The sequence below is a fragment of the Canis lupus genome, chromosome 25 (assembly GCF_011100685.1).
Source record: "Canis lupus familiaris isolate Mischka breed German Shepherd chromosome 25, alternate assembly UU_Cfam_GSD_1.0, whole genome shotgun sequence".
NCBI lineage: Eukaryota > Metazoa > Chordata > Mammalia > Carnivora > Canidae > Canis > Canis lupus.
In genome coordinates, this window is record NC_049246.1 from 5,406,832 (window position 1) to 5,429,818 (window position 22,987).

At 33.8% G+C, this 22,987-nt stretch overlaps 1 protein-coding gene across 13 annotated transcripts in view; it reads right to left on the reverse strand.

Annotated features, from left to right (window-relative positions):
• Positions 1-22,987, reverse strand: part of NBEA (neurobeachin) — a 674,010-nt gene that overhangs the window by 479,926 nt on the left and 171,097 nt on the right. For all 13 annotated transcript variants that reach the window (XM_038573291.1, XM_038573292.1, XM_038573296.1 and 10 more), the window contains 6 exons: positions 15,198-15,306; positions 7,362-7,443; positions 6,359-6,482; positions 5,339-5,531; positions 2,594-3,610; positions 409-626 (listed from right to left, as the gene is read on the reverse strand). In XM_038573291.1, the coding sequence (XP_038429219.1) occupies positions 409-626; positions 2,594-3,610; positions 5,339-5,531; positions 6,359-6,482; positions 7,362-7,443; positions 15,198-15,306 (1,743 nt within the window). The remainder of the gene's footprint in view (positions 1-408; positions 627-2,593; positions 3,611-5,338; positions 5,532-6,358; positions 6,483-7,361; positions 7,444-15,197; positions 15,307-22,987) is intronic.

Genomic DNA, 22,987 nt, shown 5'->3' on the forward strand with positions numbered 1-22,987 from the left:
ACTTTTGTTTTGAGGGATCCCTGGGTGGCGCAGCGGTTTGGCGCCTGCCTTTGGCCCAGGGCGCGATCCTGGAGACCCAGGATCGAATCCCACGTCGGGCTGCTGGTGCATGGAGCCTGCTTCTCCCTCTGCCTATGTCTCTGCCTCTCTCTCTCTCTCTCTGTGACTATCATAAATAAATAAAAATTTTAAAAAATAAATAAATAAATAACTTTTGTTTTGAGCCTTAGACCTATAACCTTTGCAAAAGTATTCATGTTTCTATATAAAAATTCAATGTTGGATTATTTTTAATAAATTTGTGAGATTATTCAATGATATAATTCCCTATGGATCAACTGATGCCACTAATTTAAAATACTAATTTTAAGTGGAAATTGCCTTATTTAAGAAAAGAAATATTTCTACCTCCTCCAAACATGTACATCTGTTTCTAATGCAAATAGTAAATCGGTGAGAAGTCGCTGGTGCATTGGAGACCATTTAAACTCAGGAATACGGAACATTGTAGTGCGTGGGCCGGGGCTGAACTGACGTCGCTGTTCCTCAGTCATTGGCATCCCTCGAAATCCTAAATCCACACGGAGATCTCTGTCTTGCTGTGTAATAGACCGACCCTGAACAGCCTAGAGAAAGAAAAGGTAAACTTTTGCAGACTGCAAAAGAAATAGTTCATTTCAAAAGGAAAACAGCATGCATGTCAAGTGAGGGAGTAAAGCTTTTGCATATGACTTTGATAGGTGAATATATTCTACATATATTAATCATCAGAGGATTCCCTGAACAGTAACCATTTTGAGCTGTAGAGGCTACTGTAACTACTTTTATTTTGCTATTCCAAAAACTAAGCAAGGTAATCAAACACCTCAGGTCTAACACCAAAGTTCACATTGAAAACCTAGTCCTCTTTACTCCTGTTTATAGTCTTCATTTTAGACCACATTTCTTCCTTAGGAAAATGAACATATAACTTAAATTGAAGTAATAGGTATATGTCATTAACTATAACTGGAAACACAAGATTAAAAAATATTACTTGAACAGATTCAAGTTAACTCAAAAGTCTATTTCACTCACAATACTTCAATTTAGAAAAATAGTACATTCATGGGACGCCTAGGTGGCTCAGTGGTTAAGCATCTGCGTTTGGCTCAGGGCGTGATCCTGGGGGTCCTAGGATCTAGTCCTGTATCAGGCTCCCTGCATGCAGCCTGCTTCACCCTTTCCCTGTCTCTCTGTCTCTCTGTGTCTCTCATGAATAAATAAATATTAATAAATAAATATAATAATAAATATTTTTTAAAAAAGAAAGAAAAATAGTACATTTATTTGATAAGTTAGAAAACCAGAAAAAATGCCTACAAACTCTGAGTGAAAACCAGGCAAGCACAGTGATTATTTTGTTCAATAAATAATGCACCATGCTTTTATTTCTTTTAGGTCTTTACCTGACTCACTATCTCTACTCCCTTCTATGGCACAATTGCCACAAAAATGGAAACTGGTAGTTAATAGAGAAAAAAAAATACCCTTGCCACACACAAAATACATTTTTATATTTTTTGTTTGTGTTTTTATTTTCCACACACAGAATACATTATTAATAGTTATTAGAGTACAAAGACACTAGAAAGGTATGGTTTACTCTTGATAACATAACTATAATGGAAACATGTTAATTTTATCTTTGTTGACATTGAAAAGTGAGTGGAAAACCCAGAGAACAACCAAAAAAACTGAATCATTAAGGATAAAAGTATTTTTCAAGTCTTAACCATCAGGTAATTTAGCCTACAAAATAAGTAAGTAGTCTTAAAATTGATAGCTCCATAATAAAAATTTGTATCAGAAAACAACATCTCTTTTTAGCTTTATTCTGGCGAGGCCAGAACTGCAGCACTAACGTTTCCTTACCGCCAGGCCTAAGAATCCTTAATTTTCTCATAACAGATTCCTACCCATGTAATTGTAAAGAAAATTCTCATTTCTAATGTTCTCAGCCATATTACCTACCTCACAGGGTGGTTGTGAGGATTAAATCTGAAAACATATAGCACAGTGCCTGGAACATAGTAGGCACTTGATAAATAACAGTTCCTCTTTCCCTTCCCCTTCCCCTTCCCCTTCACTTCATTTATCAGTTCAATCTGGGTTCCAAGTCCTCTTTCCTATAATCCACAGAACAAGGTTGGGCCTGAAGCTTAAAAGGTTAAAATTAATCAATTATTCAGAATAAAGCTCTTGAGTACAAAATGTACAAATTTAGACAAAGAGTCACAAGCTATTAAAATGGGTAAAGAGCCCTTAAAGGTCCTATTTTCATCTAGTATAACCTCTTGTATTGTATAAGGAAATTCAGGCCCAGAGAGGTTCAACAAAGTTACACAGACAAAATGTGGCAGAGTTGGAAATACAATTCAGATATTTGAAATGTCTTTTATGTATACTACCACATTATTTGATTCTATAATCACTATAATACCATAATTAAGTATAAACATGGTGTAACTGGTAGAAATTACTCTTTCTGCTGTAGTGCTAACAACTCAGTATCTGTTAAATTCATTTTTAGAACTCATGTAGGACAACTCACTTGTGTTGTAGCAGTGGTCTGGATTTTTCGAATTTCCTTTCCTGATTCTTTGCCATCGTCAGATCTCTCAGTATCTGAAATTATACTTCCTGCATCAATATTTGGCACAGTTTTGCTTCCAGATGACTCAGTTTCCAGAGTTGTAGCAGTCATTTCAGCATACTCTAACCCTTTAGAGGATGATGCTAAGTCTCTTTCAGAAATACTGCTCATTCCATCTGAAGTTGTATGGATTTTGAATTCTTTTTCTTCTATTATACTTGAGGCACAGCCTAAGTCTACACTACTGGTCATGTGAGCAAGTAATCCAAGATCATCATTAACACCAAGATGTACTTGTGTGTCCTGGATATTTGGAATAATATGATTGCTAGAAAGTTCAGGAAGAAGTTTCTCCTCCTGCTTGGGTATTTTATCAAAGAGAAATGATGTACTACTATTAGGAAGTTCATCTTTCTCATCTGCTAATGTTATCAATGGACCATTATCCTTTTCTTCATTTTTTTTAATGATACCAACACTTCCGTGTACATTGTTCTGGAGTTTCTCAACAGCAGCACTATATACATTGTCCAACAAAGATTCCACCTCCACAAGGGCACCATTTTCTCCACCTACTAAAGTCTCTGGTGATAAATCCATATCATCAAGTTTTACTTCTGTTGCTTCTACTTTTTCTGCTTTTATATCAACTAGAAGATCATGTACTTCCACATGTACACCACTTCCCGGTCTGTCTGAATTTCCAAGAATATCATCTGACACTTTTGTTGACATGAGCAAGTCTCTAGTATCTGTGCTGACAGGGTAATCTGTCTCACTTTCTGGGCTCTGGCTTTGTGAAAGGTCTTCTATCTCTCGAATTTCCAATCCACCTTTTGCTCCTGTAGTCTGTGATGAAAGACCAGAGATGGTGCTCACATTCCCTTTTTTTCCCTTTTTAATGTTTTCCTCCTCCTGTCTCTGATATTCTTCATACATTTTTGCTAGGTATTCCTTATGTGCTTCATAAGTGACCTTAGGAATAAGCAAAGAAAACATTAAGGCATTTTATAAACATACTGAAAAGAAGAAAATCCAAATAAAGTTCTGTGTAATAGTAAAACTGAAGTCAAAAAAATTTAAGATTTCAAATGTAGCACATATTAAGATAAGTTTCACTAAATAATTGGAGATAATTATCAAAAAAGTTAGATATGATTTATTATATAACTTGTCCCAAAACACAGTCAAGTAAACTAGAAACATTAAATTTTAAGTACATTAAGCTTTTCTCTCAGATTAAGTATTTCAATGTTACTCTAACCTAATATGCCAGTTGAAGTCCTGCATATTTGACTTCAGCTACCACAGAAAATTGGCTAATAATACATAATATCCAAATTACTATTGCTATATCAGTTTTCGTCATCTACTCACATGTGTGCCTACTACCAACAACTAAGATTTTTTAAAAATAACATATATCTATAAATATATGCATTTTTAAATTGTTATAACATCACAATTTTATCTTTATATAGGCTACTTTAATAGGTTACTTTATAAGTAACCAATTACTTTAAAGAATAAAAAATAAGAATAGTTAAGAATATTTTTTTCAAAAAATGCAGTTTTTACTTAGAAAATACTATTTTAAAATTTGTTAATATAATGATAAAAGGTGCCAATTATGTTGTAAAATATAAGTTTTAATAGTAATAAAAATCTTTCCTTATAGGCACATATTATATTAACTTACACTTAAATGATAACAATATTTTAGGTTAAGAGGGATCTTTCTTTGGAGATTATCTTGATCCAAAACTCCTTTAATTTACAGAAGAGGAAATCAAGTCTCAAAAGTGGGGGCTGACAAACTGTAGCCCATGAACCAAATCTGCTTATCACTTGTTTTAGTAAAGTTTTATGAGAACACAGCCATGTTTAATTTTTTACATACTGCCTATGGCTATTTTCACACTACATGGCAGGGTTAAACAGTAGCTTCAGAGGCTATATAGCCCCCCAAACCTAAGATATTTACTATCTGTAATGTCTTAAAAACATTTAAAAAAAAACATTTTTCTAACCTCTGTACAAAAAGACTAAATGAAGTTCCTAAAGTCACAAAACATAATTATGGCATAGATTGGAGTAAAAGCCGAACGTCTGACACCCATGCTTTTCCTATGACACCACATGAGAAATCTTAACCGTGATTTCTCAAAATCTAATATGTACATAACTCTTCATTTTAACCCACTACTTTCCCTTACCAAGATCAGATAGATAAATAGATAGATTCTTTAGAAATAAAAAGAAAAGATAATGCTGTTAAAAATACCATTAAAATACTTATGATTCACTTGGAAATAAAAGCAACTTCTGACTACTTTTTAAAAGTCTTAAAACATATATTTCAGAATGTATTTCATGAAATATTCTTTTAAGAATTAGAAGGTATATTTTAGGTAAAAGAGCTATTGGCTTAGACTTAAGCTATAAATATGTGTGGTGTCACTTCGAGGTCTAAAATTCCTAACTCATAAACCTGGAATTTCAATTAAATGATTTATAAAATATTTTATGCTCTAACAGTTTATGAACACAGAGAAAATATAACCAAAAACAAAAAGAGAGAAAGGTGGGATAAAGGAATGGCCATAATGTAAAATGCCCACAAGATGGCACCAGATGTGTGTTTACAACCATTCACTCTACAGCTATAACCCTGATGATATAAAATGCTAAATCTCTTTTTACCTTGGAATGAGCTATTGAGAGTGTATCCACCCAGACTCTCCATCCTCCCCATTCATATTTTATTGCATGATACAACAGAATCCGGAAGATATTGTAGACCATCTCGGTAATTTTCTGTTCCTCAGAATTTTTAGGATTGATATAGCCAAGAGAAAACATCCAATCTTGCCACACTGAACACTGCAATAAGCATCTAGTGGGAAAAAAACTCATTAAAAATACCTAATTTATATTAGTATTTACTATTTGGAAATTTAGATAAAGAATGAAAATATGATCTGACCTAGATAAAGCAAGGTGCACTGTCATTCTGCACATTCTATATTCTATACCTGGAATGATTTCCTCCCATTTTTCTACCTGGAAAAATCCAAATTATCATTTCAAATTGGTTTCCTAACTCTCCCAGTCAGATTTAGCTACTGTTTCTCTACTCCTTCATCACATGTAGCACTCACAATGCACTTAATACATTATATATTAATCAGAGTTTTACGGTTATCTTCTCCACTAGATTGTACCAAGACTGTATGCTAAGACAACTTGTGTAGCACAGTGCTTTATACATACCAGATACAAAATAAATATTTCTGAAATTAAACTCAGGAAGCAACGATGGCAGTAGACTTTACCTCCTGTCTTAGCTAACTAGCTCAAAAATGCATGACAGCAATCAATTATCAGACAAAAATTTAGAGAAGCATAGATGAATATGAGGAAATCCAACATGATTACAACAGATGGGTGTCACCAAAAGGAATGATGCATTTTAAATAAGGCTCTGTGAATATATATATTCACAGATACAATTAAAATGTAATAGCCACATAATCAAATAAAAACATAAAAATAAATACAAATATAATGAATGTAGATTATATCAAAGAAACATAAAATGCCTTTTTTGATAGTTACCATTACTTAGCAATATGGGAAAGGTTTGAAAAATTTTTTTAAGGAGATTGAAATAAAGAAGAGAATTTTACAATAAAGTTTTGTTATCGTATTGAAACTGCTTACCTTCTATTTTCACGGCTGTTACTGAAGAGTTTTATCATGTCAGATAAAAATAAACGACGAACTTCCATCAGTTCTGCACTTGGTGTAGAATTTTTTAACAAAGTTGCCACCACCTTAAGAATCACTGTAAATGAATTTTAAAAAAGGTCAAGATTTAGAACTACAATGTATTTTCCACTCAAGTTTTACTCATTTTCATCTTAGCTTTAGAGGTAGATGAGTTTTATAGGTATCATGAACTATGGTAATCATCATAATGATTAAGGTGGTTATGAAAAGTTTTGTTTTAGTTTTCCAAGTTACCACATTATGACTGCATTACAATGAAGAACTGCTGTTTAGCTAGCTAGTATCAAAAAAAATAAGAAATAACAAGATTGGTGAGGATAAGGAAAAAGGGAACTCTCAGGCACTGTTGGTGAGAATGTAATTTGGTACAGCCACTGTGGAAAACAGTATGAAGGGTCCTCAAAAAATTAAAAATAGAATTATCCTTATGATCCAATAACACCACTACTGGGTACTGACCCAAAGAAAATTAAAACACTAATTCTAAAAGATAAATGCACCTCTATGTTCACTGCAACATTATTTGTAATAGTCAAGATACAGAACCACCCTAAGTGTCCATAGGTGGATAAATAAAGAAGATGTACTATATATACACAATTGAATACTACTCGGTCATAAAAAAGAATGAGAACTTGTCTTGCAACAACATGGATGGACCTAGAGGGTACTATGCTAACTGGAAAAAGTCAAATACCATATGATTTTACTTATATCTGGAATCTAAAAAACAAAACAAACAGAAATAGACTCCTAAATATAGAAAACAAATTGGCAGTTGTCAGATGAGAGTGGGGTAGGGAGATGGGTGAATGAGATAGATGAAGGGAATTAAGGGTAGCATACTTCCAGTAACAAAATAAGTAAGTCACACAAATGAAAAGTACAACATAGAGGATATATATATATATATAAAACCCTGCTGTTTGCTCACTTGGATTCTGAATTTTCACTGTAGAATCTGGCTCTGGATGTGGTTTGTGTACAACTTGAGTACATACTTGCTCTGTCAAGATCTGAAAGATGAAGAATTTGAATTTCATTTAGAAAACAATTTAAATCATAATTTCAAAATATACAAAGAATCTACCAAAAATGTCAATTCTGTCAAAAATCAAATGAAACCCTCTTCCAAAGGGTCAGTCATTCCACATACTTCTAAATTTTTCAACTCTCTAGTTTTAAAATTTTGTTTATTATGGATAAAGACAAAAAAAGAACTAATATCTACAGTAAGAAAGATTAATTAGGAAATCCAAAAATTTATTCTGTTTGAAATACTTTCACAGTGTGTATATCCTTAATATACTTGTGTTGTATATTGTAAACATTTGACTCTTTATGTCATCATTAATTTAAAAAACTTAGAAAAAAGAAAATAAAAATATGTCTAAGCCTGGGTGCCAACTTCAAAATGAAGTGTGATAAGGGTAAAAACCTTTATTAAAATTGTGGTCTATTGTCATCTATCCATGAATTTTTCTATAAACTTTTTTCCAATAACAAAAAAGGAGGGGATCCCTGGGTGGCGCAGTGGTTTAGCGCCTGTCTTTGGCCCAGGGCGCGATCCTGGAGACCTGGGATCGAATCCCACATCGGGCTCCCGGTGCATGGAGCCTGCTCCTCCCTCTGCCTGTGTCTCTGCCTCTCTCTCTCTCTCTCTCTGTGACTATCATAAATAAATAAAAAGTTTAAAAAAAAAAAAAAAAAGGACAAAATGTTGGCCAAATGAAAATCAAAATTCCAAAACATTTTCTAATTTTTCCACTAGAATGCAGTCTCTATGAGTGCTGGATTCTTAACATATCTTTTTCACTGTTATATTCCTAGCAATCAGCACAGTGCCTGACACACTGCCAGTACTCAAACATTTGTGAAATTTAAGAATGGATAACTGAATTATATTTAAAGAATGGATATGTGACTGTTCACTGTTTTCTAGGCTTCATTCTGTGGATATCTCTATTCTTGCATATACAAATAATCTAATGAGACTATCCCTAACAAAGATATAATTTTATAATAGTGATTTAACTTCTTGTTTAACTTAACATGCTATTAATTCTGAATGAAACTTTTAGTTCAACTTAGGTTAGTAAAGTACAAAAACTATGGAGAAGCCATAAAAGTTAGTTGAGAGTCTAGCTGTACATAGCTAAAAGTTGGGGATGGAGAAAGTAAATTAGGCATAAGCCAGAGATGATCACATCTGATTAGAAAAAAAAATCATGACATTCAGCAGTGGCATTTGTCTGACCCACTATCACCCTCACTGAAAAGAAGAAAAAGAAAAGAGGAAACTGATTTACTGTACATTAGGAATGTTTATCAAAAAAGTACGGACTTGAAATAAAAACCTAACTATTACTTAAAATGATAAACATAGGGCATAAGAACCTCTCTGCTTCACTCTTATATGTTTAGACTAAACATTTTGTTGTTAAAACTATACAGTCCTTCAGAATTTTCTGAACACAGTACAATAGACATGCAAGACATGCACTATTAATCAGATTGAGTTGAGACATGGGACAGAAATTTCTTTGAAAACTCAAAGCATTTAAAAATGCCAGAGAATATTCAGTGGTTGGTATATGCTTACAAGAAGTTTTCATACTGATGTGCCCCAAAAAGCCCTGGTGTGGACCTACAGCCCACTGGACAAAATCCCTAAAATTCTATTTACAAAGAGATTCAAAATAAATATAGACAAGCTTGGAGAAAAGACCAGGCCACACTCCTCCATGAGAGAGAATAGTCAAAACTTCCTTACCCTAAAAAGAAGAAATCTCATTATATAGACAACAAAACTTATCTCAAAGAATCTACAATTTAATATTGTCATTTTTAAGTCCCTACTTGATCTTCTAAAGATAGGATAGTAATTGCCTTGCCTATTTAATAAAATTGCTATGAAGATCAAAAGGCTCTATATGTGAAAGTGTTTTTAAAACTCTCACATATTCAAATATGAGGGTTTTTTAAATTACAAAAACATATTCAGAAACTCAATCCAGCATGCATTAAACAGCCACTTATGTGCCCACACTCTGTTACATGATTGGAAAGGAAAACATAGTTGCTAGGTGGAACTATTTTAAGACTCTATTAATTAATACTCCAGAGACAGGCATAAATGCATGCTCCTGTTAAATAATAAAACATGGTATACTGTCAATAAAACCTATGTGAGTTTTTAAAAGGGAGAGGGAAATAATGACATATAAATAAGAAGAGATGAATATAGATGTAAACATCTTAATGAAAAGCTATGATTCAAGATGGGCCATGAAGGTTTGACTGGTATTGATTAGAGATATGCAAAGGAAGTAACCTCAGCCTCTACAAAAACAAAATAGTACAAAAGGTTTAGAACCACATATGAACATGAAATCCAAAATTACTGAACCAGTAGAACATATCTCAATTCACACTAGCCACATTTTAAGTGTTCCAATAGCCATCTTCACAAATTTTATACATTGTCTGCCATATACTGCCAAAAGATCTTACTTTGTCCTTTAATATTGTTTGTTTTCTTATAAGCATTTTCAGATTTAGAATTTTAAAGATCACAATGACACAGAACCCATCTTAACTGGCTTTCTAAAAACTTTGTAAAAACCTCACATTCTGAAACATTATTGAAACCATAAGTTTGACATAGTTTTTTATTATTTCTGTACTTAATTTTATACTTTCCTACAGTTGTTGTGGTATTTATTTTGACACTGTTTGAATTTAAGGTTATTTATCAAACCAAAATAGAAAATTAAGGTACAAAGAGCTTTCAAACTGAAGATTATCAACCAAGTGATTCTCACCAGGGGTGCAGGCCCTGATTGATGCTCATAAGGGGAATCAAACTCACACTGCAGGTTCTGAGGCTGTTTTCTTTTTATAGTTAAACTTCACTTACTATGTTAATGAGAATTAAATTCGAACCTATCACATAAGTGTTAATTTTCTGCAACTAGATGCTACCATCCAAAATGGTGCAATCTTTTAACTTTGGTGATCTAGAATTAGTCATCCACCATCCTGTCTGATAATATAATTTGGTCTGTTAGTATTAAAGTTTATGCTGAAGATCCTTTCTTCTTTTTTATGGGATCAACTGTGCTACCCAATCATATCATAACCATCTTTCTTTTTTGACTTTTTGTATACTTATGTTAATTTTTCTTTTCAGAGTATTATATTTAATCCAGTCCATCTTTCCAATTAACCATGATTATTATTATTCTACTTTAAAAGCATATATTATTGCCAAATTGGTCAGAGACCTTGCAAGTTAGTTCCTTCATCTGCAACATCCAACATCCAGTATCAGGAGATCCAAACTTATCCAGACTTTCTCCAACTAAGACATGGAATCGGCAACAGCTTGGCTTTGTAGAGTATCATTAGAGACTAAAATCTGGATACTAAGAGAGTGCATATGAGTATAGATGGTAGGGAAAAATGATACTGCACTTGCTTTTGAGCCACTTTTCAGGAAGATTCACAGAAATAAATATATATGTATATATACATAGAACATTTTCTTTTTTTTTTTTTTAATTTTTTTTTTATTTATTTATGATAGTCACAGAGAGAGAGAGAGAGAGAGAGGCAGAGACATAGGCAGAGGGAGAAGCAGGCTCCATGCACCGGGAGCCTGATGTGGGATTCGATCCCGGGTCTCCAGGATCGCGCCCTGGGCCAAAGGCAGGCGCCAAACCGCTGCGCCACCCAGGGATCCCCATTTTCTTAAAGGTTAAGAGTACAAAATGATTTTTCAAATTCAATGTATTACACTGTTATGCTACATTCTTATTTTAATAGAAGGTTTCACTGAATACAAAGATATTCTACTCTATTGAGACTAATTGTTTTGACAAGCAGAGGGTCAGAAATATAAGCAAAAAATGATTAAAAAAAAAACATGTATAGGCATCATCAACCAGATGGACTAGTCTAAGAAAACCAAGATAGAAACGTAAATAGATAGAGCTCTAATCTAATACTGTAGCAAGGTTTTGATTTAGAGGACTTTAATATTGTCCATTAAGGTAGATACGGACATTTTTTTGCCTTATGCACAGACACTACGGAATCTGCTTATTTTACAACCATTAATTAGTCATAAGTTACCAAGCTAATTGTTTAACTTGTGATTCTCAGGTTGTCTCTTTAACAAGACAACAATAAGAACAAAAAACCAGTTTCAGAGAGATGTTGTAAGGATCTGAGATAATGTATATAAAGTATTTATTCCAAAGTGACTGTCACAGGAAATATACCCCCAAAAATAGTTACTGTTATTAGGGAAATACAATACCAGAATCAAGATGTTTTGCATAGGGTAGGCCTCTCTATTCAGTTCTCTTTATAGATGTAAACATTTTTTGTTTATAAATATTAAAACAATACTAAAAAACTTTTGATCACAAAAGCTGTGTTCTGGAGTATGAACTTAAAATTCATGTAATCAGAGAATGGCTGACATAAAGTTGCAATATTAAGCTTAGAAATGAAAGAAATAGTAGCCAAAAGAGTTTTTTAATTTATCTAAAAAGCAGCCACTCTTAAATTTACTGAGGATAATATAAAACAGAAAAAAGATGAAATAAAACAGCTAAAAGTAATGTTACAGATCTGGGGTCAAAATATTATTCGGGATAACATCTGTTTCTGTAATCAGATACAAATAAAACAGATACATGGGCAGCCCCCATGGCCCAGCGGTTTAGCGCCGCCTTCAGCCCAGGGCCTGATCCTGGAGACCCGGGATCGAGTCCCACGTCGGGTTCCCTGCATGGAGCCTGTTTCTCCCTCTGCCTGTGTCTCTGCCTCTCTCTCTCTCTCTCTCTCTCTCTCTCTCTGTCTCTCATGAATAAATAAACAAAATTTTTATTAATAAACAGATACAATACAGTTTCATTGCACAGCACACCCATTTGGTTCATATTGTCTATGGCTGCTTCTGAGCCACAAATGCAGAGTTGAGTAGTTCCATGGACATCACATAGCCTGCTGCTATAGACTGAATGTTTGTGTCCCCACAACTTCCTATGTTGAAAACAAATCCCCAGTGTGATGGTATTAGGAGATGTGGGGCCTTTTAGGAGGTGTTTAGGGCTCCAGAGCCCTCATGAAAGGGATTAGTATAAGAAACTGAAAACATCCCTTGACACTTATGCCATGTGAGGACATAGTGAAAAGATGGTCTATGAAGCATGGAGTGAGTCCTCACCAGACACCAAATCTGCCACTGCCTTGCTATTGGACTCTCTAGCCTCTAGAACTGTGACATAAAAATTTCTGCTGTTTATAAGCCACTCAGAATACATAGTATTCTGTGTTAGCCCTGACAAATTAAGATTACCACAAAGTTTAAAATATGTATTATCTGGCAAGTTTGCCCTCCCTGGCTATGATGAACATTTTGTAATAAAAATATTTGCAGTATACTGTTAAGTGAAAAAAGGGTAACATAAAACTATGTTGAGTATATTTCATAAGAACTCTTTGTACGGGGATCCCTGGGTGGCGCAGCGGTTTGGCGCCTGCCTTTGGCCCAGGGCGCGATCCTGGAGATCCGGGATCGAATCCCACGTCAGGCTCCTGGTGCATGGAGCCTGCTTCTCCCTCTGCCTGTGTCTCTGCCTCTCTCTCTCACTGTGTGCCTATCATGAATAAATAAAAATTAAAAAAAAAAAAAAGAACTCTTTGTACGTATGTCTGTACATGTATATGAGTTGAGAAAAAAACTTTTAAAGATTTATTTATTCATGAGAGACACAGAGAGGAGGCAGGGACACAGGCAGAGGGAGAAGCAGACTTCCCTCTGAGAGCCCAATGTGGGACTCAAACGTGGAACTCAAGGATCACGCCCTGAGCCGAAGGCAGATGCTCAGCCACTGAGCCTCCCAAGCATCTTGAGAAAAAAAACCTTTAAACATATTTTTCAGTATTAATTGGGACATTATAAGTAAATTTTATTTTGGTGCTTTTCTGTATTTTCCAAATTTCTATAATGAATGCATATTAATTCTGTTATCAGAATAAGATATAAAATTTTAATAAAACAACAAGAGGGGACAGACATTTCTCTATGCTGCAGCATGGAAAGAAATTTTATCTTTGCCACAGAATTTTTACAGAAAGGTCAGACAGTAAATATTTTAGAATTTGTGGGTCATATGGTCTCTCTCTAAAAACTTGATTCGGTCATTACAGCATGAAGTCACTCACAGACTAACCTTAAATAAGTATAACCATGGTCCAATAAAACTTTATTTACAAATATCAAAATTTGAATTTCATAAAATTACATATCATAAAATATTTATTTTTTATTCCTATCATTTAAAAATGTATAAACTATCCTCTGCTTGTGAGCCATGCAAAAACAGAAATGAGATATATCCAGCCTGTGACTTATATGAAAAAAAAATTTAATATTAGAGGAGTCTGAATGTATCTCATGTTAATTTAAAATTGTAGTACAATCTCATTCAGAATTTCAGCATCTGCCCTCCTCAAGGTCTCTCATTTCTTTTTTTTTATTTTTGTGAAGAAATTTGCAGTGATGGTATTTTATATTTTTTGACCACTGTTTTCCTAAGTTAAGGATATTATTCTAAGTGTTTAACCTATTGGTACCAATGCATAATAGTGTCCTCTTATAAAAGACAAAATGTTTTGCCATCTAAATCTGTAACAAAATATTTCACACCCTTGCCATTTTAAAACTGTGATATCTGAAGTCTATTTTTCTTATTTTGACATGATGGATATGAACTGGTATTTTTAAAAAAGTTAGGTTCAAAATACATATGGTTTGTGAAACACTATCAAATTATTGCACACTGTGATTTGTAGTGCACAGAGCAGCATGCAAAGTGATGATGAGAGCATGACAAATAATATCTGTTGCAACTACTCTGCCACTATGAACACAAAAGCAATCATAAGTAGTATGCACAGGAATAAGCAAAGCTGTGTTCCAACAAGGACACTGAAATTAAATTTCATGTAATTTTTATATGTCATATTTTATTTTTCTTTTGATTATTTTCAACATTTAAAAATATAAAAACTATCCTTGGCTCCTTGCCACACAAAGACAAGCATTAGTGGTTTGCTAATCCCTGCATCAGAGAAAGGAACTAGGACCACAGAAGATCAGTTGCAGAATAGTAGAATCAAGGTTTTAGGTTAACAATGGTAGTATCACTAATATTTTACCAGTACTTAAAAATGAAAATAGCTACTTTAGGAGGTAGAACATGCATTTCATAGAAAATACTGAGCCCAAGCTATATGACCATTTGTTAGAAATGGTGAGAAAAGGATTTCTGAATTCAAATGGTGAGCTCTAAGGCTTCTTTCAGATAGTTCTTTTACAAATTTTTAGCTACAATCTATCTTATTAACTCTAGGTTAATATTGCAATTGCCACGAAGACAAAGATCGAGTCAACGAAGGGGGGATGTAGAGACTGAATGGATAATACATAATGGATGTGGTTCATCTGAAAAAAACTCTACACAAAGCCAATCAGCCAACCCGTACTCAGAGAAAAGTCCTTGGACAAATGCAAAAAGATCAGCAAATAAATATATACATGCATTGTTTTAAAATAAATTTTTAAAATGTAAGTATTCATTTAAAAATGATTACTGGCTTTTTGATTAACTGACCAATTATTGAGCCCAATTATATAGAAGGTTCCCATTAAATACATTTTAAATTGTCATTACACATTTTTTAAAATTTTTACCTCATAAAGTGTGTTGTATGTGGTGACAGTCACAGTGTTTGTATGCAACATCAGCCTTTCTCCAAGAAGAGTGAAAAGACTATGAGTATGCATAATTTCCACTTTTCTCCTGGAAAAAAAGGGGGGAAAAACAAAATACTATGAAATACATTGGATTTTCTAATCTCATGATTTTGGAATAAGAAAATACAATCTATTAAGCAGATACAGAATCATATAGGTAATTATGTTTACTAACTTCCAACTGCAAAAAAAAAATAACAGTTTATAGCACAGCTATCTTCTAAAGATCCAAAAATACTATTTAAACACTTCTTAAATGTGAAATATACAAATTATAAATTATATTAATAATCACAACGATTATTTTCAAATTTCTAATTAACTATTTAGTAGTTATTTTTATTAGGTTAAAACTATTGGCTTCCCCTAACAAAGACCACAGAATTTTTAAATCTATTTTTAAGCCTATAAAATAATCTATGCTAAACTTTATTATCAAGAATTTAAAATTACAGCTAAAAGCGAGTACTCTAGTTTTATGTTGGGATTACACAGCAAAATAATTCAACAGAAGTAAACAGGACTCATTATTTCTTTGTATTTGTGGTCTGCCGTTGGATTTAAAACCAAACAAAGGAAAAAAAAAAAAAGCACCAAAAAACTTAGTTACTTACTACTGGCTCATTTATGTCTTCCCCTGTTCCCACCACCAAATCTATAAATAGGACAGAAGGCTCTACTCAAGGCTTTCTGCAACACTTGGCTCTATGCTCAGAGAATTGTTATATGCCTCTCATTAGTGTCACTGTCTTTGAATTCAAAATCTGATCTTCTTAGCTCTCAACCTTGATTTTCTATTATTTCCTGTTCAGATCTGGTAACTATGATATAAACCAATTCTTATTCCTTTCTTCATGAATCCACAGCTATACTATTAATTCTAGCCTTTCTTACAGCCCGATTTGGCCGCTAAACTTAAGAGTTTTAGCAAGTGGAATGTGAGCAGGAAGTCATGAACCATTTTTAGACCTGGTCAATAGAACAGCGCTCATGCATGTCTTCCATGCTCTTTCCCCAAGGCAGAAAATAGGAACCACATGGTGAAGACAGTGAGGCACAAGATGGAAGTAGCAGCCTGGATCTCTAAATCACAGCTTACAGGAAAACTGTCTGTTAAGGAACACTCATTTGGATTTTCAGTGAATAAGAAAGAAACTACTAGTCTGATAGGTAACTAAAATTTCATTGTTTGTCTGTTACAGCAGCCATTGTTACCTTAATTAATACAGATATCAAATAATGAACCATTATCTGGATACCATTCACCTGGAAATCCTCTCTACTAACATCACTCTCCAAGTTCCAAACTGCACAAGAAAAGACAGGGCAGCTGTTTCCCCTCACCTAATCCTCAGTCCAGGGAAGGAAACAGCAAAATAACGTAAACCCAAAGCTCAGGCTTTATCTTGTGGCTGTGTTTGCCAAATACTTAATAAACATGATTGAAAAAGGTCAACTGGTCTTTAAAAAAAATCAGGACTGATGAATATTATGGGATTATACAGGGGAAGGCTATAAGTCTCTTCCAATTCAAGCTACACCCAAGGCAAGGAGGACTGAAATTTTCATTTGCTCCTAAGAAGGAAGGAAGGAAGGAAGGAAGGAAGGAAGGAAGGAAGGAAGGAAGGAAGGAAGGAAGGAAGGAAGGAAGGAAGGAAGGAAGGAGAGAGAAAGAAAGAAAGAAAGAAAGAAAGAAAGAAAGAAAGAAAGAAAGAAAGAAAGAAAGAAAGAAAAGAAAAGAAAGAAACCAACCAATGTGTATTCCTTAATATATCTCTCTGATACATAAAGCTGGTAAAAGTTATCCAAATTAGGCTATCTGGAATAGCCTAATTAGGAATTTTTAGTAAACTCTTACCTGCACCAGTACAATTTCAGCTACTAAAGAAATAAATGCCTTCCTGATTACCTCCTAGGATGTAAATGTTTACAGCACAGCTATATTCTAGGCTTCTGGGGGGACTTGAAGAATGCTCTGCATACACCAGAGAAGAAATGGGTCAGCTTCTTCTTGCAGTTTGCTTTAAAACCATGTTTACCAATAAATCTTGCTGCAAAGCAGTCAAGAGATAGCCAAAAAGCCACCCATTATCTCAGGCAGAGTATGGGTGAGTTATGTATCTCATGATTTTGTTTCCCACAGAATCCCTAATCAAAGACCCAACTCTATGCATTCGGCTCTGAAAAGCTTCTACAGGGCATATATGAGAGAAACTAACATCATGACCCCACTTAACCTTGAGACCTAAACAGACTTCAGGCTTTTAATGCCTATTTGCATACCTTTGAATTTCATACGATTTCTGTCCACTTGGATTAAGAATGCAATCTTTTTAAAGAATAACCTTTTAATCTCATACAAAGTACACATTTATTAGCTTACTAAACATTCCAATGAAAACATATTCCGATTTTCTTCTTCACAAAACAAACCAGCTTTTCTTTGGATATGTCTTGTAACAAACTCAGACCATATGTTGGAACAAGAAAAAAGTAAGAGCAACTCATAATTCCATAACCTAGAGAAAATCATTATAAAGTATCAGTTTACATTCTTCTAGATGAATTATGATGCATATAAATATAGATGACAAATATAGATGGTATCAATACAATGAGAATAAATCTATATAAGGTAATTTATAGCTTTTTTTCCTGTAAATTAGGTAGCATAATATACCCATTCACTACTGTTGGCATTTATGCTATTTCCACTTTCTTTTTCCTACCATACACAAAATTTTTCCCTTATAGGTAAATCTTTGAGTATATCCATGACTATTTCCTTAGAACAAATTCTTGTAACTGAAATGATGGCGGTTAGAAGCTTTTATATTTAATTTTATGAGACTTTGCAATTTATGACCTCCAAAAATATGTACATTCATAGTTCCACCATCAAAACGGAAACACATTTTACCAGCAGCTTCACTCACCAACATAAACTAAAATTCATATTTTATATGTATATAACTTAGTAATTTATTAAAAACCTTATAGAGTGATGTAATCATCATCAATTTCCAGTTCTGAAATTTTTCCTCACTCTAAAAAGTTTCCTTTGTGGCTATTGGTAGTCAATTCCCACTCCCATAACTACCCTCATCACTACCCCAATGTAATCACTAATCTACATTCTGGATATTTCACATAATATGTAGTCTTCTGCATCAGGCTTCTTTTATTTAGCATAATGATTTTTAGGACTCATTAATGTCCTACTATGCATCAGTAGTTTGTTTCCTTTTAACTGTACACTAGTATTTCATTGTATGAACATATGATAATTTATCCATTCACCAACTGACAGAATTTTGGATTGTTTCCAGCTCTGAATTATCATAGATAAATGGTATTAAGAATGTCCAAGTACAAGTCCAGTGTCATTTCTCTTGAGTAGATATCCAAGCATGGACATGCCAGGGTATGTGCTAAGGGTCACATTTTTTAAGTAATTAGAAAACTCTTCTGAAACATGGCTGGAGTATTTCACATTCCCTTCAGCAATGCATGAGAATTCAGTAAGTTGTTATATGTTCTGGTTACATGGTATATGTTTCAGTTTTATTCAAATCAAACCATTTTCTATTTTTCTCTGTGATTTCTTTTTTGACCTACAGGTTCTTAGAAATGTGTTGTTTACTCTCCAAATATCAAGCAATTTATAAAATCTCTTTCTGTTCTTTATTTCAAATTTAATTTTGTGGTGGTCAAAGAAAATTTTTGTTTGGTCTCAATTCTTTTAAATTTATTGAAACTTGTCTTGTGTTTTATAGTCCAGCCTAAATATAACCTATATTTGAAAACAATTTCCCAACTTTAGGTGAACTATTCTCTGAATGTCAATATACTGTTCAATTATGATCTTGAATGGGGGAGTGGTGGTGAAAACAGGCTTTCATTAATTTTAAGTTATTGAAAGGGAATGCTCTAATATTTTACTACTAAATGGACTATGGGTGAGTTTCCAGAAGATATACCCTAACAGGTTAAAGAAATCATCTATTCCTGGTTTCCTAAGAATTTTTATGATGAATGGATACTGAACGTTACCCAATTTTTTGTATCCATTTGTGTAATTATATAGCTACTCTTTAATGTGTTAACAAGGAGATCACATTAAAGGATATCCCGATGTTAAACTATCCTTACATTCACCATAAAATTGAAAATCTAGAAGAAAAACTTTCTTTTTTTAATATAAATATTTATGGCTAGGGGTGCCACAGTGGCCCAGTTGGTTATGCCTCTAACCTTTGATACTGGCTCAAGTCATGAACTCAGGGTTTTGAGATTGAGCCCTGCGTCTGGTTCAGCAGTCAGCCAGGAGTCTACATGAGATTCTCTCTCTCTCTCTCCCTCTCCCTTTCCCGCTGCTCCTCCCCTCACTTGTGTTCTACCTCAAAAAAAAAAAAAGTAATAAATAATAAAATGAAATAAAAATTTATGGCTATAAATTGCCTCCATTACCAATTAAGCCAATTCTTAGAAGTGTACATATAAAAAATTTTCAATATTTTTGATTCTAATAATTTTATGATATGTACAATTTCTTGTTATGAGTTATTTAAATTACATATATTTCCATTTCTTAGTTTGATTATTCTCATTGATTTCTTGCATAATTGCACTATAGGTGAGAAATCATCTTTATGACAATAATTCATTTAAATTTTGGACAATTTATGGCTTCAATTGGCAATTTTTACAATTTTGTGTGAGTTTGATAAGAATGTTTATATAAACCAAGCCACTGGATTTTCCGTTCAAATTTATACTGTGTTAAGGTTTTTGGTGACTGCTCCTTTAAAAAGAATATGTTCAAATCTCTAAAAAACTGAAATCTTTTACTTCAGTTTCAAATTTAGTCAATTTTGCTTTCTATACCTCACCTATGCTGTTATGTATAAATGTATCTGAAATTGTTTTGTCCTCCTGGTGAATTGAACCTTTTGCCTTACATGGTACCCCTCTTGGCCTCACTGATTTTTGTCTTTTCAGAGAAAAATAACTTATCATAGTTTATTTAAATACTGATCTATCAATTGTTAACATTTAGCTTTAAAAATAAATAATACTTTTATCTTGATAAAAAATAACAACATAAAAACATAAAAAGATGCAGAAAGGTTTCACATCTAACTCATACCATCATTCACAATCCCTACCCTGAACATACAGGTAAATATTTCTCCTGGTTTCTTTTTTTTTTAAATTTTTTTTTAATTTTTTTTAAATTTATTTATTCATGATAGTCACACAGAGAGAGAGAGAGGCAGAGACACAGGCAGAGGGAGAAGCAGGCTCCATGCACCGGGAGCCCGATGTGGGATTCGATCCCGGGTCTCCAGGATTGCGCCCTAGGCCAAAGGCAGGCGCCAAACTGCTGCGCCACCCAGGGATCCCCTCCTGGTTTCTTATTTCCCTATCAGCTTACATATTACACACACTCTTTTAAATCGATTTTTTAAGGGTAGTTTTAGGTGTACAGCAAAACTGAGCAGGAAGTACAGAGAGTTGCCACATATCCTTTAGCCCCATATATACCATGTACTTGTGGGTTCCACCAATCACCAAAACCAACATTCCCCGACAGAGTAGTACATTTGTTATAACTGCCTATCAATCAACTTGTTTCAAGTCTCAGTTCTACTGAGATATGATTAACATATAACATTACAGTAGTTTAAGGTATACAACATAATGATTTGATATAGGCATAAATTTCAAAATGACTACCATTATAAGGTGAGTTAACATCTATCATCACTCAGGTATAAAAGCCTTTTCCTGTGATGAGAACTTGTAAGATCTACTCTCTCAGGAACTTTCAAATATACAATATTGCTAACTATAGTCAACGTGCTATACATTACATCCCCAGAACTTATCTGTCTTAGAACTAAAGTTTGTACCTTTTGACCACATTCATCCATTCACCATATTCCCCGCTTGCCACCTCTATGTTCTGTTTCTATGAGTTTGGTTCTATTTCCACATATGAAATCATATAGTATTTTTCTCTGACTTATTTCACTTAACATAATGCCCTCGGGATCCACTCATGTTGTTTGAAAGGGCTGTATTTCCTCCATTTTATGCATTTTATGGTTGAATAATATTCCATTACCTAAATACATATATATATATATATATATATATATATATATATATATATATATAAATAAAACAACCTACATGTCTATCAACAGATGAATAAGTGAAGAAAATGTGGATACACAGGTTGTTTCCATGTCTTAGGCTAATTGTAAATAATGCTGAAATGAACATGTGGGTATGTATGTCTTTGAGATAATGCTTTTGCTTCCTCTGGATATCTACCCAGAAGAATGGCTGGATCATATGGTAGTTCTATTTTTAATTTTGTGAGGAGACTCCATACTGTTTTCCATAGTGGCTGCAACTAATTTATATTCATATCAACAGTGCACAAAAGTTCACTTTCTCTCCATATCCTTACCAACATTTATTACCTCTTGTTATTTAAGATGATTAGCTACTGTGGTTTTGCTTTGCATTTTCCTGATGATTAGTGATGCTGAGCACCTTTTAATTCACTTATTGGCCATTTGTATGTATTCTTTGGAAAAAATGTCTTTCAGATCTTCTCTCCATGATTTTTAAATCAGATTGTTTATTTTCATCTGAGTTGCATGGATTTTTAAAATCTTTTGTGTATTAATCCCTCATCACATATGTAACTTGAAAATTTTTCTTCCAATCTATAGGTTGCCTTTTCGTGTATTTGTAGTTTTCTTTGGTCTACAGTTTAGTTTGATGTAGTCTTGATCATTTTATTTTTGCTTTTGTTGCTTTTGCTTTGAGTGTCAAATCCAAAAACTCATTGCCAAGACCAATGTCTAGGAGCTTACTGCTTATGTTTTCTTCTAAGAGTGTTGTAGTTTCAAGTCCTACATTCAAGTCTTTAATCCACTTTGAATTGACTTTGTATATAATGTAAAATAGAAGTCCAATTTCATTCTTTTGCATTCAGCTGTCCAGTTCTTCAAATACCATTTACTTTTTCTTTCTTTTATTTTTAATTTATTTTTTAATAATAAATTTATTTTTTTTGGTGTTCAATTTGCCAACATACAGAATAACACCCAATGCTCATCCCGTCAAGTGCCCTCCTCAGTGCCCGCCACCCCCACCCCCCGCCCTCCTCCCCTTCCACCACCCCTAGTTCGTTTCCCAGAGTTAGGAGTCCTCATGTTCTGTCTCCCTTTCTGATATTTCCTACCCATTTCTTCTCCCTTCCCCTCTATTCCCTTTCACTATTATTTATATTCCCCAAATGAATGAGACCATATAATGTTTGTCCTTCTCCGAATGACTTATTTCACTCAGTATAATACCCTCCAGTTCCATTACGTCAAAGCAAATGGTGGGTATTTGTCATTTCTAATGGCTGAGTAATATTCCATTGTATACATAAACCACATCTTCTTTATCCATTCATCTTTCGATGGACACCGAGGCTCCTTCCACAGTTTGGCTATCGTGGCCATTGCTGCTATAAACACTGGGGTGCAGGTGTCCCGGCATTTCATTGCATCTATATCTTTGGGGTAAATCCCCAGAAGTGCAATTGCTGGGTCGTAGGGCAGGTATATTTTTAACTCTTTGAGGAACCTCCACACAGTTTTCCAGAGTGGCTGCACCATTTCACATTCCCACCTCCTGCACTGTTGGTGGTAATGTCA